At 41.6% G+C, this 18,005-nt stretch overlaps 1 protein-coding gene across 4 annotated transcripts; it reads left to right on the forward strand.

The window, feature by feature from the left end:
* The first annotated feature begins 10,785 nt into the window (after positions 1–10,785).
* On the forward strand, positions 10,786–17,708 carry Rab29 (RAB29, member RAS oncogene family). 4 transcript variants are annotated; one of them, XM_026387455.2, is made up of 6 exons: positions 10,786–10,848; positions 11,156–11,391; positions 14,400–14,471; positions 15,193–15,374; positions 16,721–16,842; positions 17,122–17,708. In XM_026387455.2, the coding sequence occupies exons 2-6, from the start codon at positions 11,268–11,270 to the stop codon at positions 17,234–17,236; spliced, it is 615 nt and encodes a 204-aa protein (XP_026243240.1). In that variant the 5' UTR covers positions 10,786–10,848; positions 11,156–11,267; the 3' UTR covers positions 17,237–17,708. The 4 variants fall into 4 exon arrangements, with proteins under 4 accessions (XP_026243240.1, XP_026243239.1, XP_077658557.1 ...); XM_077802431.1 differs by having other exon boundaries at positions 10,831–10,840; XM_026387454.2 differs by having other exon boundaries at positions 10,801–11,391.
* Positions 17,709–18,005: the final 297 nt, after the last annotated feature.

Here is an 18,005-nt window from a genome sequence, read left to right on the forward strand (position 1 = left end):
TCTCATCAAAAAGAAACTCCAGCCATTTCTTTGGCCCCCTCTGAAGTCAAACCCCTTCCTCACTCAGAAATGGGAAGGGACCAAAGCATCTCTTCAGTACAAAGATTGTGTGACAGAAAACACACATTAGTCATTTGTTGAGAATCAGTGGTGCTCGGAATCATTCCCGAAGGCAAAGGCGGAATCTTTGCTTTTAGGAGATCATCTTGTGGTCACCACACATTACCTCAACTTTCTTGTGCCAGGGTTGTGTTCTTTTCCATTCAGAGATTTACAACTGGACAAGGTCAAAATGATAATAGTTATTATTTGTTGTATATTTACTATGGGTCTTCACTATGCTCAACCTCTGAGCCCTTAGAAATTTGCAATTGACTACAAAAGGTTTGCCTGGGCTCAAATCCCAGCTTTCCTGCTTGTATCTGTAGGACCTTGAGCAAATCCCTGACCCTCTCTGAGCTTCGGTTTCCTATCTGTGCAAATAAGCTTTTTTTATATAGGATAGTTAAGAGATTTTAATGAGATAGTGAACATGAAGCACCAAGTTCTGGGCCTGGTACTTACAAAACCCAAAAGTGCCAATCAATATTGCGGTGAATGTGTTGATGAGCTTTCCATTATTGTAACAAAATCCCTAAGATGATCAACTTCTAAAGAAGAAGGATTGATTTTGGCTCACAGTTCCAGGTTTCAATCCATGGGCAGTAGGCCCCATTGCTTTCAGGCCTGTGGTGAGGTGAAACATCATGGCAGGGAGCTAACTGGGGAGAAAACTACTTGCCTCATAGTGGCCAGGAAGCAAACAGAGAGGAAGAGACCAGTTTTCCATAGTCCAAGGGCACACCCCCAGTGACCTAAAACCTCCCATTAGGCCCCACCTCTTAACAGTTTCCACTTCTTTCCAATTGTGCCAAGCTAAGGACCAAACCTTTAATACAGAGACCTTTAGAAGACATTCCAGATCCAAGCTATAGCAGTGGAGGAGCACTGTAGATCAATGCCTAGGCCATGTCCATACGCTGCCCACAGGACTAAATGGAAGGTGGCCCAGGGAGCAGGTAGATGGAAAGGGCACCTAGTCAAGTCATGGGGGTCAGGGACGTAAGACCTCTTGGAGGCTGCAGAGTTAACCTAACAAAAAGCACAAGAACCATCTTGCAGAAGGAACGATGCACTACGAAAGGAAGTGAACTTGATGCTTTGGGGAATCACAGTACCAAAAGTCCGAGTGCAGAGGGTGACCACACAACCTTAGGAGGGGCACATGTTTGTGATGAGGCAATTATTTGAAGATGGCAGATACAAAAAGACAGTGTCAGAGTACAGGTCCCCCCCCGGGTCTGACTGCAAAGCCTCTGATGGGAACCACTGCCCACCCAGAACGCTGGCCCCACAGGCAACTACAAAATATTACAGAGCATATGAACACGTGCTGACCTCAGAGACCAGTCTTTATAGCAAACCTGGGCTCTAGAAAACTCTTCAAAGTAACCATCTGTTAAAAGGCTATTAAGGTTAGGGAGAAAGGATAATTGCCTGTTAATTATTTATAACATGTTTTACAATAGACTATATTATGGTATATAACATGCTTTTAAATAATATTAGCCTTATTTACAACTTCAATATTATCTATAATAACTTCAAAATAGATTATTATCACCATTTTATAAGGGAGAAACTGAGGCTCAGAGGTTAACTATCTTGCCCAAAGTCTTATATTCACACCCAGATCTCTCAACCCATTGTTTTCCTGCTTTGCTTGGAGTCAGATGAGATGACTGGCCAGGTACAGCTTTAAAAGGAACACTAAACAGCAGAAATAATAAAAAAATATGGTGCCTACTATCTCAGGTTTGCTTTCGAGATACCTTACATTACTTCAAAATGTTAATTGTCTACTGAAATAGTCTCTTCCAATGGACATTTTAAAACACACCTCCCAGGCACCAGCCTTTCACTGATGATATTTTTGCAACATAATTGACAGTGTCCAGAAGTTAGTTGTCTCCTTCCCCTAAAACTCAGAAACTGAATAATGCACAGTACAGTGCTTTCACTGAGCTGTATTTTATTATCTAAATATAAATCTTAAGGACTGAGGCTATATCTCAGTTGGTAGAGTGCTTGCCTCCAATGTATAAGGCCCTGGGTTTAAAAAAAAAAAATCTAATTTGGCTCCCAAGGAAATGTCTGACTTCAAAGTTTTGTTTTGTTTTAAGCACTAGAAAGAAAACAGAAATTGCAGAAAAGTGAAGATAGTTTGGCCAACCAGAAAAGAATTCTTAAATATAATTTGAAAGACTCTGGCTATATTCACACTTAGTTAAATGTGGATGATTGATGACTAGCTGTTGGTGGCATTTTTAAAAAGTTAAGTGAAAAATAAGTAGTTGAGAGTTAGGTCAGGCTGCATCATATTCATATGGTATAAATTCCTTATTTTGAACAAATATTTTGCATTATGTTCAAATGTGAGGTAGAGGAAATGAACAAATAGAGAGCATGCTTTAAGGGAACTCCGGGCTATGATCTGAGACACTCACGTGTTTAATCTGTCCTTGAGTCTAACCCAACTGTCAGGTGCATAACTTCAAGCATATTTCCTAAGGTGCTGACTACCTCACAGAATATGCAGAAATGAAGGGTTTGCTTCTTAGAAATCCAACAAAAGAGAAACTAAAGCTTTAAGAAATAACCAACCTTCCCAAAGTGTCAAAAACAGAACATTAGCCAGGCGCTGTGGTGCATGCCTATAATCGTAGCGGCTCAGGAAACTGAGGCAGCAGGATCACAAGTTCAAAGCCAGCCTCAGCAACTTAGCGAGGTCCTAAGCAACTTAGCAAGATCCTGTCTCAAAATTAAAAAAAAAAAAAAGGGCCAGGGATGTGGCTCAGTAGTAAAGCACCTTTGGGTTCAATCCCTGGTCCCAAAACCAAACAAATAAACAAAACAAAACATTAGCTATGATCTCCTGAGTGGCAGGCCAAAAACCAAACTACCCTTCTATACAGGTTCGGAAAGATGGAGGGAGTTGTCACTACAGCCTGAGGTACTCTTGGAGTTCCCACTCCCAAGCTAAGTGTAGCCACTCTTCTTTCTCCCTCTACTCCCATGCTGTGGAAGACAGAACAATCCATCATGCATCTACCCACAGTTCGGTTTCTTTTGCCTTATGTTCAAATGTGAGGTAGAGGAAGTGAACAAATAGAGAGCATTCTTTAAGGGCTTAGCACCTAGGTTATCATCTTTCTGTATCTGGGTCAAGACTGGCAGCCAGAATCTACTGCAATACACCAGGGTCTACCCAGAATTCTCCTCCTCCTCCTCCAACTAGATAAAACTGCCAGGCTGCCTTCTCCAGTCAGGACCATATTCTTCCTCTTTTTCCTTCAGAAAGTAAGGATCATGTTGTCCACTTTCAGAATGAGAAAACCTGGAAAGCACATGGAGGATGGCAAACTCTTCTCTTGGGATGTCTCCTGAAGTTCCCACACACAGCTTCATTTTAAAACATAGTAATAATGAGAGGTAGACACACATCGAAAGCTTTCATGCTTTCTCTGTGGGGTGGTTGGGCACACAGAAGATTTGATGAATAGATACTTTTATTATAATGATGACATAATGTGGGTTGAATTGGTTGAATTATCAGAGTAAGAAGAGAAATTTTCACAATACACAGTGTAGGATAATGTGAAGGAACTGTTGAGTGAGGAAGTTGGTAGACCCTGTGCTACCCTGGGTTTGTTAATTTTTTGGATTTTGTTTTGTTTTGTTTGGGACCTCAGATACCTGAGCCTCTAGGGTTACAGGCATGTGCTACCTTGCCAGCTAAGCCTGGGTTTTATTCATCTATGATGGGAAGGTAGTTGAAGTGGGACACGGCTCTGCAGAGCGGAGCACCAGCCAGCTTCACAGAGAGGTCCCCACTGGGTACATGCACCGTGACTCTGAGCCTGGCCTATGCTCTGAGACTCAGAAACCTGGTCCCTGTAGAAATCATCTCAAGCAGGGAGGCTGACTCAGACCCACAAACTCATAGAGGCCTGTGCAAAAGCTCAGATGCCAATTGGTCAGTGGGTAAGACAGACACATCAGCCTTCCAGCCACACCTGTTCCCAAGCTACAAGGAAGGCAAATGACCGGAAGGTACCTGGGAAGTCTGGAATTCCAACAGAGAAATTAGTTTTGAAACTCCAAAGTCTTTTTGTTGGCTTTGGAGTCTCTTTAATAGGGACACCTAACAGAGGGCCAGCTATTCCTGAATACTGTGGTCTCTCTGCCAGACAGAGCCCTAGGACGCGATTTTTGCAGGCTCTCTCTGCCTTCAGGCTCACTAACTTCCCAGATCAACACCCCTTCTTTAGATATATTTATACTTTCTGTCAGTGTCCTCGCTTAATATTTCTAAGTGCCTGGGGAGGGAAGTTATCAGTGGGCAACTATGTATGATCCACAGGAACGATAACCTCTGCTTCCTTGTGTCCTAGGGAGTTTGAAGGACATAGGAAACTCAATAGAATTATTCCAGCTTCTTCCTTTGACAGATGCTACACTGAGAGCTGGGACCACACATGCAGCTCTTTAAACCAAACTTCTCTCTAGCTTCTGCTCCTTTCCTTCTTCTTTCCCTGGCCATTGTTTGGAAGGTGTCCACACAAGGAGCCAAATATGGCAACAAAAGCAGTAAAAACTATAATTTGGTGTTTTGCCTAGACCCTCCCAGGATCAAAAGTAGCCTAGACTTGGGCACAAACTTGGATAGAGGAGTGATTGGCAGGTTGCCCTTTGAATTCTCCAGAGAGAGTTGGCACCTTGGCACACAGCTTTCCCCCTGAATGCTTAGCTGGGCCCCCGGGGCATTTCACCAAGCTGCCTACCAGGATCCTCAGCAGTCACTAAATGCCGTGATCACTGAAGGGAGTCTGCAGCATGGAGCCGAGGGACAGCTGTAACATCACCACCTGACCCTTCTCTGGGTCTATCCCTCTCCTCTGTGCTGCAGGGCCACTCACCAGGTCCCCTGGGTCTCCACTTCATATTTCAAAGCATTTTTCCACTCTGTTCATAGGACATCGGTGGATCCCCAGGCTCTGAACCTTATATAAATGATTTGAAGTCAAGTTTCCAGGCCCTTAGGAGACTGTCTGACACCATCTCCTTTATGCAAATGTTTGTTGAATTCATTCTAATAGGCATCACCTGACATTACTGACATACTAAGGTGCACACCATGTTCTCTGTGAAAAAAAAAAAGTTTTCCCTATTTTTTTTAATCTTGAGGAAACAGATGATACAGAATGTGAGGTTTGGCTTTTTTTTTTTTTTTTTTTTAAGTGCACATTTGAGCCCAGTGTCTCATGTACGCACATGCTAGGTGAGTGCTCTACCACTGAGCTACATCCAGACCTTTTTAAAAATTATTTTGAGTCAGGATCTCCCTCTGTTGCCCAGGCTGGCTTGGAACTTGCCATCCTTCTACCTTGCCCTCTAGAGTAGCTAGGATTATAGGTGTACGCCACCACAACCTAGCCAGAATGTGAGACTTTCTACAAAACTGGCCTGGAGTCTTTTAAAAGAGAGTCAATGTTATAAAAAGCAAACAAACAAAAAGGCTGATGAGTGGTATAGACTGGTATTGTCCAATAGACCTTTTGGGGTGATAGAACTAGCACACGTCTATGCAGTCTCAATAGGAACCACTAGCCTAATGTGGCTATTGCACACAGAAATGTGGCTAGAGACTAGTGAATTGGGTTTTTAATATATTTAATTTTAATTAGTATAAATGTAATTCCACATGGCTACAAGGTCCTATATATTAGAGACAGCATAATCCTAGGTTCAAAGAGACTGAAAGAAATAGAAAAACCAAATGTTATGCATGGGCCATGATTGCATTCTGGATCCGTGGTGGAAGAGAAACAAGAGAAAAATATTTGGAGACCATAGTTAAATGTTTTAGTCAGCTTTTTTCGCTGCTCTGACTTAAAGACCTGACCAGCACAATTGTAAAGGAGAAAAATTTTATTTGGGGGCTCATGGTTTCAGAGATCTTCGTCCATAGAAATCTGGCTCCATGCCTCAAGGCTCTAGGTGAGGCTGAACACTGTGGGGGAAGAATGTGGTGGAAGGAAGCAGCTCACTTGATGATCAGAGAGCAGAGAGAAAGACTCCGCTCACCATACAAAATCCATACCCCAAAGACATACCCCAATGCCCGCCTTCTCCAGCCACAGTCTACCAGCCTTCAGTTACCACCCAGTTAGTTAATCCCTATCAGGGGATTAATTCACTGATTGGGTTAGGGCTCTCACAACCCAATCATTTCTCTTCTGAACCTTCATGCAAAGTCTCACACTTGAGCTTTTGGGGGACACCTCACATCCAAACCATGACAATACATATAAATGTAAATTACTCAGTTGACATTATAGAACTAAGGGTAATTTTCTTAGGTGTGATTATAATGTTTGGGTTTTGTAGGAGTATTTCATTTTTAGGAACTGGATGCTACAGTATTCAAGGCTGGAGTGCTGCTATTCTCTTTCAAATGGTTCAACACATACATAAAGAGAGGTATGATGTCACAAAATGTTAGTAATTGGTAAAACAGTGGAGTGCGTACTGGTAAGCACTGTACTCCTCTTTTACCTTTTCTATGTGTTTAAATTTTTTTAAAAAGTGGGAAGCATAAAATGAGAGGTACAGACACCCATCAAAAGCATGATAGTAAGAGAGCAAGGCATAGCTTCCAAAACACGGTGTTCCAAACATACACATGCAAAGCAGTTGTTTGGCACTTCACGGTTTTTTTCCCTCTCTTATTTATAACTGTCTCTCTGAGAAATCACCATCAGAATTGCAACTTAGTATGGAAGAAATGCACTTCCCACCTCCACCAAAAAAAGTGATAAAATTACTCCTTTGGTGGAAACTCTGTGATTTAGGGGAGGGACTGAGACTTGCCAATCTTCCCTCCGAAGTCTTGTCTCCCTACGGTTCTGATTTGGAAAAATGGTAGCTCCTTTCACAGATTACCAGGATCAAAGCCAAAATGTTGAAGTCTCTGTTTACTTTGCAACATGAGAGTTATTTATAAGGTAAATAATTATAAATTGGTCACATAGGTGACCAAAAGTCAAATAGAATGTAAATGCCACAGGTGATGAATAACAGCTGACATAATAAGGAAAATATTCAAAAATTAGTTGATGTTGAAGTCAGGCCTTGAAGTACCATTTCTCAACACAGAGTCTGAACTGAAAATCACATGAGTACTTGCCCAAAACAGGTTCCTCTGGGCCCTACCCCAGCCCTACAGAATCAGAATATCCATATTTACAAAGCACCCTCAGATGATCCTTGTGCATGCTAACATTTGAGAATTTCAGTTGTGGTAAGATTTAGATGTGTGGAAAGAAACCTTAAGAGTTTTTTTGGTTTGGGGGTTGTTGTTTGTTTGTTTGTTTGTTTGTTTCAATATTGAGGATTGAGTCCACTGGCCCTCTAGCACTGAGCCACATCCCCAGACCTTTTTATTGTTTGATTTAAGACAGAGTCTCATTATTTTGCCAAGGCTACCCTTGAACTTACAATCCTGATGCCTCAGCCTCCCAAGTAGCTCAGATTATAGGCATGTGCCACTGCATTCAGCTAAACCTGAAGAGTATTTGATGAGTGAAGCATCCTAAACAAAGATACAAAATAAAAACTGAAACTGAGTTTTTAAAGAGTATAAGGGCCCTCATTTTGTAGAAAGAGGAAAATTCCCATTTACGATCAGGTGAGATAAAGTTGGTTAGTGGAGGAGGCAAGCAGGTGTACAGAAAGCTCTGAACACCTGGCCAGTCTCTCACAGGGAGATTAGCCAGTGTGGGGAAGATAGTTGGTTGACAATGAAGAAACAAACAGTAGTGTTTTAGGCCAGGTTGTATAGGATGAATTAAAGAGAAAAAACTAGAATCAGGAAGACCAACGAATATGTAACTGCAATAATCCAATATAGGGGACAGAGACATCCACTCTACCACCCCTTTGTATGTAGCTTCTTTGATCTAGGAACCTAATTTACATAAGACCCAATCAACAAAAGAAAGCATAAAAGTTTTATTAAATTTACATGTACCTAATGATCTTTAAAGAGAGTGAAGTCCAAAGAAATGACTAAATCGTGATGCTTTAATACTTTTTAGACAAAGAACAATGTAATTGTAAAGGAATTACAGGACAGGTGGATATCTGGTTTAGAGTAGTAAATTCTAGGATTTCTACTAAGAGAATCTATACAGGTGAGGTAGAAGCTAGTGGAAAACAAGGTTTACTTGAGAATTTGTTTTTTCAGGTTTACTGCAGCCCCAATTACCCATCTTTGATGATGAAGGCTGTTCTCCAGCTTTGGTATGTGAAGGACATCCCTCCAAAAAGGAAGATGGATGGAAAGAAACCAGAAATTAAAAGTTGATCATCAGGGGATAGGGTTGTGGCTCAGTGGTAGTGCTTGCCTAGCATGTGTGAGGCACTGGGTTTGATCCTCAGTGAAGAAAAGAAAAGAAAAGAAAAGAAAAGAAAAGAAAAGAAAAGAAAAGAAAAGAAAAGAAAAGAAAAGAAAAGAAAAGAAAAGAAAGAAGGAAGGAAGGAAGGAAGGAAGGAAGGAAGGAAGGAAGGAAGGAAGGAAGAAAGAAAGAAAAGAAAGAAAAAGAAAGAGGGAGGGAGGAAAGAAAGAAAGAAAGAGGGAAGGAGGGAGGGAGGAAAGAAAGAAGGAAGGAAGGAGGGAGGGAGGGAGGAAAGAAAGAAAGAAAGAAAGAAAGAAAGAAAGAAAGAAGGAAGGAAGGAAGGAAGGAAGGAAGGAAAGAAAGAAAGAAAGAAAGAAAGAAAGAAAGAAAGAAAGAAAGAAAGAAAGAAAGAAAGAAAGAAAGAAAAGAAAGAAAGAAATTGTGTCCACCTAAAACTAAAATAAATTTCTTTAAAAAAATGTTGAGGGCTGGGGATGTGGCTCAAGCGGTAGCGCACTTGACTGGCATGCGTGGGGCACTGGGTTCGATCCTCAGTACCACATACAAATAAAGATGTTGTGTCCTCCGGAAACTAAAAAATAAATATTAAAAAATTCTCTCTCTCTCTCTCTTTAAAAAAAAAATCAGACTTAAAAATAATTTAAAAAATGTTGATCATCAGAGAAGTAGGATGAAGAAGAAAAACTAGCACCACAAAAGTTATGTGGGAAATACATGCCAAGGTGTGGTCAAGTATGTCAGAGCAAACAGGAACTAAGAAGACTGGATCCTTTAAGATGAGTAGCTGAGGGGCTGGGGACGTAGCTCAGTTGTAGAGCACTTGCCTGTCATGTGTGAGGCACAGGGTTCAATTCTCAGCACCACATATAAATAAATAAAGATCCATTGACAACTAAAAAAATATTAAAAAAAAAGATGAGTAGCTGAACTAAACTTTATGTACCTCGGTAACGTAACAAACATTTTGAACTAAATATGTTGCACACTATGCAAAATTCTTTCCCCAAAGACTATAAGCCTCTCTATCAGGAGTCCTAGGTAGAATTTCATGGTGTCAGGCCCTGGGCTGTCATACCACAGCGTGAAGATTCTCTTCCTCTATTCCCAGGAAAAGCACTAAAAGTGGATCTCATTTTGCTTGTCGTGAAACTCATGTCTCACTAAAGGTCAGGCAAGTCAGAAAAACTACAGGCTGAAAACTTAAAATTATTTGCCCAATTGTAGTTTTATTATTATGCAGGAGCAATAGCAGCAACAAATGGAGAAGTATACTCAAATTGGCTTTCAACTAGAATGTTATATGAGTATATACTGCTATAGGGATTGTGAAAGTGTGAATGAGGAACTGTCTCTTGTTTTTGTTGGTCTTTATTGCTATGGCTAGTTATTAAGTGTTGTAACTTTTAGCATGAGTTTTCCTAATGGTTAGTCTCATGGGTCAAGTTTTCCTGCATTTGCCTGGCGTAGTGTGATACGGAAAATATGAGGCCATGTTCACAAGGTTCTAGACTTGTCTTTCTATTCGAAGGAACAAGAAATGAACTTCTTTGGGAGCAGGATGGGTGAGGTTTGGGTGATTTCTGTTTGTTGCAATACTGGGGGTTGAACCCAGAAGCGCTCTACCACTGAGCTACATTCCCAACTTTTTTTTTTTTTTTTTTTTGTAGTTGCAGATAGAATGCCTTTATTTTATTTGTTTATTTTTATGTGGTGCTGAGGATCGAACCCAGTGCCCCACACATGCTAGGCAAACACTCTGCCACTGAGCTACATCCCCAGCCTCATTCCCAGCCTTTTTAAATTTTTTGAGACAGGGTCTCTCTAAGTTTCAGAGGCTGACCTCAAAATTGCGATCCTCCTGCCTCCACCTCCCAAAGAGCCATTATTACAGGTGTGTGCTACCAATCCCAGTGTCAGTTTGGACTTTTATTAATGGAATAAATTTTAATTTTTTAAAAATTTTAATCTTAACTCCATAAAATGTTTAAAGATATGAGAAAAATATCTGGATTTAGATTTAGATAGGTGAGATCGTGTCGAATAAATCTCTGAAGGGATCTTTACTGACCTACAATTGTTTTAAAACAGGATTCCAGAAGGTTGAAGGAGTTTTGAGAGCCTTCGAATTTAGTGGTTTTCCCTAAACAAAAATAGTGAAGAAACTACATTTCCCAGGAGGCCTGGCGTCAAGTCTACGCATTCGGCTAGGTCTCTTCTCGGCGAAGTGTAGTGGGAAATGTAGTGCTCTGGGCAGGCCCGCACGTGACACTTACGTAGGAAGGCCAGAGGCACCTCGCGGCCGGGGCAGGACCGGGTCTGGGGTATCTAGGTGTGGGCTGCGCCTAGTCTGTAATTTGTTGTGTTCAGTGAGGGGAGGCCACCCATCGTCTGTCCCTAGCGGTATAATAAGCTGGCCCGCGTCCCGGCACTGGCTGGAACCTCTCGGGGGAAATCCGGGTGGGTTTGGCCGGGTGGTGCCGGTCCGATTTCTCGGCAGCCGGGTCGGGCTGGTGAGAAGGTGCAAACCGCGGAGCTGGAGCTGGCGCCCTGCGCCCCACCCAGGCTGCGGCCGCACGGGGAGGAAGCGCACTTAGGTTTAGCACAAAGTTTCCTTTTCTGCTTTCTCGTCAGAGCAGCTTAAAAGGACTGGGGTCTGAGAATGCCTCGCTTTAGTTTGAAGCGGGCTCAAAGCCAAACGGATTAAAATAGGCGATTTCCCGCTTCCCCAAAACGCACGCCCTGCTGGCCATGGGCAGCCGAGATCACCTGTTCAAAGTGCTGGTGGTGGGGGACGCCGCAGTGGGCAAGACGTCGCTGGTCCAGCGATATTCCCAGGACAGCTTCAGCAAACACTACAAATCCACCGTGGGAGGTGAGACGTCTCCAGGGGGAGGGGCGGGCAGGACCCGGGCCCCAACTGGAACCCGAAATGGGGACCACGTCGGGTGCGTGGTGCCCGTGGATCCTTGTTGGGGGTCAGGAAGTAGGTGTCTGGGATTCTCGAGGGAGTGAAGTTTGGTTTGCATGCCTCTCTTGGGTCTCCCTAGCCAGGTTTTCCCAGTCGGAATCGCCTGTCTGGAAAGAGGGCAAAGGTGTAAAGATGAAAAATGGGGGAAGGGAGAGTCCAAGTGAGCAATTGCTCTATACCAATGACCAACTGCGAACTCCCGCAGCGTTCAAGCAGTCCAGGGCCAGTCTCTGAAGAGCAGAGGCAGCTGAGACCCTCTGTAGGGCCGGTTAGGTGCCAGCGGGGTCTTTGCCCAGCTTCTCACGGGAGGTTACAGACAGCTGTTGAAGAAGGAGTAGAGAGGATTTAACATGGCCGAGACAAGGGAATTTAGGGGGCCAACTGGTCTGAAGGACCCAAGGATGGGGCCAGCACTGGGACCCAAAGAGCCTCCGCCGTCTGCCACATTGTCAAATGCCCATCGGAGCCCATAAGCTCTGCCTTCTGTCCACTGATCGCTTGAGTGAAGGTAACCTAGGGATTCTTCAAAGAATGTGAGAAATTCTCCAAAGAACGTAAAATATACCAGTTCTCTGACCTATATTCCCACTCCTTTTCCTCTCAAACTGGGGAAGAGAGGGAACACTAAGGAGTTAATTCACTAAAGAGTGGCCTTTTGGAATCAGCCGAGCAGATTGTTTTTTTCTAGAGGTAGACATGTCTTTTTGTTCATTAGAAGATATTTAACTAAGAAGAGCTGGTGATGGAAAAGAGTAACTCAAAAACTTATCTCTTAAAGTAATTTTTTTGGACTGAAGATGTAGCTCAGTGGTAGAGCACTTGCCTAGCAGGTGCAAGTCCTTGGGTTCAATCCCCAGTAACACACACAAGAACTTTGTTGAGGAAAAAAAACTTGTGCTAATGTAAATTCTGAAAATGTGTCCTGGGGTTCATGTGAATTTTTTTTATTTTTAATTAATAACCATCTAGTTTGCAATTAAAATATCCTCCTTAAGAAAATCCAGCAGCTGGGCACATGCCTGCAATCCCAGACACTCAGGAGGCTGAGTCTGAAGGATGACAAGTTCAATGTTAGCTTGGGCAAATTTAGCAAAAACCCTGTCCAAAAAGAAATGTGTGTGTATGTGTGTGTGTGTGTGTGTGTGTGTGTGTGTACATATCTCCAGCAGAATTGTTTAAGTTTCAGACTATATCCTTACCACTCTGCCCCCTTACTCCTAAATAACATGAGGGACCTTATTTCATAGATTTGGGTTAAAATGTTCTGCTTATTCATCTTTATGAATTGTTCTAGTTTTCTCTTAGTAAATAATATAATTGGATCTGGCTTTTATTTCTGTCACAGATGTGGAAGAATATATTTGCCAACCTCAGGAATTATTCTATTTCCTTATTAAAAACTTGCCCCTGGGGCCAGGGTTGTGGCTCAGTGGTAGAGCACATGTGTGAGGCACCACATCAAAATAAACAAATAAAATAAAGGTATTGTGTCCAGGGCTGGGGTTGTGACTCAGCAATAAAGTGCTCGCCTCACATGTGCGAGACCCTGGGTTCGATCCTCAGCACCACATAAAAATAAATAAGTGAAATAAAGGGATTGTGCCCAACTACAACTAAAAAATAAATATTTTTTAAAAAAATGTATTATGTCCATCTATAGCTAAAATATGAGGGGGAAAAAAAAGCTTCCCCTACCCCATACTTGTTCATCCTTAATTCTCAGAGTCTCAGTATCTCCAGATTTGGTAGGGTTTCAGCATAACTGTTTTTTAAAAATATTTTTAGTTGCAGATGGACACAGTGCTTTATTTTATTTATTTATTTTTATGTGGTGCTGAGGATCGAACCCAGTACCTCACACATGCTAGGCAAGTGCTCCAGCACGGAACTACAACCTGAGCCCTATCGGCATAACTTTTTTTTTTTTTTTTTTTTTTTTAAAGAGAGAGTGAGAGAGGAGAGAGAGAGAGAGAGAATTTTTATTATTTATTTTTTAGTTCTCGGCGGACACAACATCTTTGTTGGTATGTGGTGCTGAGGATCGAACCCGGGCCGCACGCATGCCAGGCGAGCGCGCTACCGCTTGAGCCACATCCCCAGCCCCTCGGGATAACTCTTAAGCATCATCTACGTAGTGCCCTCTTCTTAGGAATCCTTGGGGACCTTCTTCATACATCATGTTCTCACCTACAGCCTTATGGATGTAGAATTCCCCAGGGTGATTTTTTTCATAATACAATTTAATTAAAACCAACAGTGAAATTGAATGTGGATAGTAGAAATGGGACCGTGTTCATCTCATTTCCTCCATTCCCCACCCCCAATACTCCTCCCTGAGAAAATCCCCTAAATCTCCTGAAACTGTTTAATTTGAGAATACTTGAATTCATAATCACTGTCACTACCTGACCTCAGCCTTAGAGACAAGTAGTAGCAAATAAATTGGCTTGACAGGAGAGGAATAGCTGGAGATCTCTTTGGAGAATATGAATTATCTGTCCCACACTTAATGTACAAGTGCAGGCTCATCTCAGCCCATTCAAGGCTTACACATACATAAATGGGATTAGAGTTGCATGTCCCTTGAGTTGTAACTGCATATGTGATCTGAGTTTTGTTTTGTTTTGTTTTGTTTTTTCTGTACTAGGGGTTATACCAAGGGGTACTTAACCACTGAGCCACATTTATAGCCCTTTGTTTTTCTTTTTTTTTAAATTTTGAGACAGGGTCCCCCTAAATTGCTTAGGGCCTTACTAAGTTGCAGAGGCTATCCTTGAACTTGTGATCCTCCTGCCTTAGCCTCCCAAGTCACTGGGATTACAGGTGTGCATCACTCACTGTGCCTGGCCTATCTATCCCTGGATTTTTTTAAAGGTAAATTTTATTAAAGTATAATAAACTTATCTTTTCAGTGGATTTTGCTCTGAAGGTTCTCCAGTGGTCTGACACCGAGATGGTACGGCTCCAGCTGTGGGATATTGCAGGTAAACTGGGAAGGCCAGAGAGGAACAAGGGAAGAAATATTGGTTTAAGCAACAAGATCTCAGAAAAAAAGTGGAGCAGCAAAAATCAGAATTTTTTTTTCTTCTGAAGCTGGAATGATTGAGCTGCTTTGAGGATACATGGAATGAGGAGATAGAACTTTTGCAGATGTTTTTTAGATGTTTTGTCCTGAATAAATGAAAAGCAATCTGTATGGAAGGGTTTGTGAGATGGTGGATTGTCCAGACCCTAGGTAGATGCTTCCATAGCAGAAGGTGGGTGCTTTTTGTAGGTTTTCAGCTGACGGTAGAAACAAGATCCTCAGAAAATAGACAATAATAATAGTGAATCTGTATTATGTGCTACCATTCTTCTGAGTATTTCAAATTTACTGATTCATTAATTCTAACAGTCCTATCATAAAAGCTTTTATCTTCACTTTACAGATGAGAAGTCTGAAGCACTGAGTCTGATTTGCTCAAAGTCACATAGATAACAAATGGCAGGGCAGGGATTTGGACTTAGAGCAATCAGAGTGCAGAATCTGCCTTGGAGATAATTGGGCTTAATAAGGATAGAAAATCCAAGATAGAAAACCAGGAGTCCTCTACCACCTATATGCAAACTGCTCTGGCCCACAGTGAAGGAAGGACAGGCAGGGCATCAGAGGACACTGAAAGTGGTTGTCAGGGTCACCTTCTCAAGAACTTCTCTTCTCCCCAGGGCAGGAGCGTTTCACATCCATGACACGACTATACTATCGAGATGCCTCCGCCTGTGTTGTTATGTTTGATGTTACCAACGCCACTACCTTCAGCAACAGCCAGAGGTGGAAACAGGACCTGGACAGCAAGATCACACTGCCCAATGGGGAACCTCTGCCCTGTCTGCTCTTGGCCAACAAGGTACATGGCCAATCTAAGAAAATGACCCCTGGCCTCTGTGGTCAGAAAGTGGATCTAAGAATGCTCTGTGATAGTGAGCCTCTGTTTCCCCTTTTCGAGTTGGCAAGATCTTCTCTACTTCCTTTGAAGAGGTGTAGAGAATGTGACTTTCTTTCTTTCTTTTTTTTTTTTTTTGTTAAAAAAATATTAGATCTTATAATTTACAAAAAGTTAAACAAATTGAAATGTAGACATTTGATGAATATGTCTATTCATCTGCATTTGAAGTGATAAATAAAACATGAAAATAACCCAGGAAACTTCCTGGTGATCTTTCCTAACCACTATTCTCCCTTTCCTCAAAGGTGACCTCATCCTAATTATTAATGTAATACGTTGATTTTGCCTCTTTGAACCTTGCACAGAAGGAATCATATGGCTCACAGTTTGCTGTGTCTCCTCTTTTGCTCAATGTCACATACATTTGTAGGATTCACCCATATTGTTTCATGCAGCAAAAGTTTTTTTTTTTAATTGAAATAAAGGTATTGTGCCCAACTATAACTAAAAAATAAGTATTTTTTAAAAAAAGGTATTGTGTCCATCTACAGCTAAAATATGAAGGTTTTGCACATTTTCATTGCTCTATAACATTTCATTATATTAATGAAAATTTATGTGTTCTTTGATAGTAGAATGAATCAGACATTAGTACTCTATATGCAAATATGATTACATGACCTGTGTAACGCTACATCATGTACAACCAGAAGAATGAGAAGTTTTACTCCAATTATTTATGATATGCCAAAAGGCATTCTGCTATGATAGGTAACTAATTAGAACAAATAAAAAGAAAATTTATCCATTCTAGTATACATCAACTACTTGGTTGTTTCTACATTTTAGCAATTAAACTACAGCTGTTTTACATGTATTTCTGATCCAGTGTATGTATGCATGTATTTATTTATTTATTTTCCCATTTAACTCACCTTTTTAAATTTTTATTTGTTCTTTTTAGTTGTACATGATAGTAGAATATATTTTGACATATTGTACATACATGGAGTATAACTTCCCATTCTTGTGGTTGAACGTGATGTGGAGTTGCACTGGTCATGAATTCATATATGAACATTGGAAAGTTATGTCCCATTCATTCTACTGTCTTTTCCATTCCCATTCCCCCTTTCTTCCCCCCACAGAGAATGTGACTTTCTTTGGGAAGAATGTTGACTGTAGAGTTTAGATACTGATGTTCTTAGCCAGTGGTAGAGAATTGTTTTAAGCCTACAGGTATCTGAGACATGTTTCTCTTCCTAGGAAGTTTATGGTGTTGCATTTTATGTATTTTTCTTTGTCAGTGTGATCTGTCCCCTTGGGCAGTAAGCCGGGACCAGATTGACCGGTTCAGTAAAGAGAATGGTTTCACAGGTTGGACAGAAACATCAGTCAAGGAGAACAAAAATATTAATGAAGCCATGAGGTGAGTAGTTCATGCTAACCCGGGGACAGGCACAGAGATTTACCCATTGTGTACCGTTGCCCTGTGTACCGTCTTTTCTTGATTCTGATGAAGCAAGACTGAACCACTGGAATGCCAACTCCTGAACATCGGGAATACTGTCTTCTTTCCCATAATGACTGGGGACCAAGAGCTTTTAAACCTATAGCTTTATAGAATGTCATCTGCTTATGAATCTGCCTGATATATCTCTTTTTGCTCCATCCATTTGCTCAGGATTTTTCATTTCTTTATTTGTAGAGTCCTCATTGAAAAGATGATGAGCAATTCCAAAGAAGACAGTATGTCTTTGTCCACCCAAGGGAACTACATCAATCTACAAACCAAGTCCTCTTCCAGCTGGACCTGCTGCTAGTACAATTTGACTTGTTTCTATCCCAGTTCTAGAAGGCCTTTCCATTTACTCCCATTGGGCCCACCCAGCAATTTCATTAAGAATATTTGAACTATTTCCTGCCAGCTATCCAGTAAGAAGGGCCATTGTGGCTTAAAAAGACCCCTGGGACCCATGTGTATTTCGGCATCTCCTGGATATTGGCTCTGACTTGCTGCCAGCTCATGTGGCCCAGTCAGTGACTTCTGTGAATGAATAATCACTTCATCCCTCAATTTGTGATCTGGAACTTTGTGGGAAGAATTAGAAATCAGCATCTGTGTTTTCAAAGTCTTAATTCTCTGCCAGGTGTGGTGGTGCACACCTGAAACTCCAGAGACTCAGGAGGCTGAGGCAGGACGATCACAAGTTTGATGCCAACCTCAGCAATTTAGTGAGACCCTGTCTCAAAATAAAAAAAAATAAAAAAAAAACTGGGGATGTATTTCGGTGGTTAGAGCACTTACCTAGCACAAGGCCCTTGGTTCAAATCACAGTAGAGGCGGGGGACAAAAAAAAAGGAAGGAAAGAAAAAAGGAAAAGAAAGTATTTGAGGCCAGCCTGGGTAACTTAGTGAGACACTGTCTCAAAATAAAAAATAAGAAGGGCTGGAGGGCTGGGGTATAGCTCAGTGGTAGAGCACCCTTAGGTTCATCCCTAGCACTGCAAAATAAATAAATAAATAAATAGAACTGGGGATGTATCTCAGAAGTAGAGTGCTCCTAGGTTCAATTTCCAGTACCAGAAAATA

The sequence above is a fragment of the Urocitellus parryii genome, chromosome 9, assembly GCF_045843805.1.
Source record: "Urocitellus parryii isolate mUroPar1 chromosome 9, mUroPar1.hap1, whole genome shotgun sequence".
NCBI classification, from domain to species: domain Eukaryota; kingdom Metazoa; phylum Chordata; class Mammalia; order Rodentia; family Sciuridae; genus Urocitellus; species Urocitellus parryii.

Coding starts and splice junctions, on each gene's coding strand:
- Rab29 (XM_026387455.2), top strand. CDS start 11,268: ATGGGCAGCCGAGATCACCTGTTCAAAGTGCTGGTGGTGGGGGACGCC. Junction 11,392..14,399: donor CTACAAATCCACCGTGGGAG/GTGAGACGTCTC, acceptor TTATCTTTTCAG/TGGATTTTGCTCTGAAGGTT. Junction 15,375..16,720: donor GTCTGCTCTTGGCCAACAAG/GTACATGGCCAA, acceptor TTTCTTTGTCAG/TGTGATCTGTCCCCTTGGGC.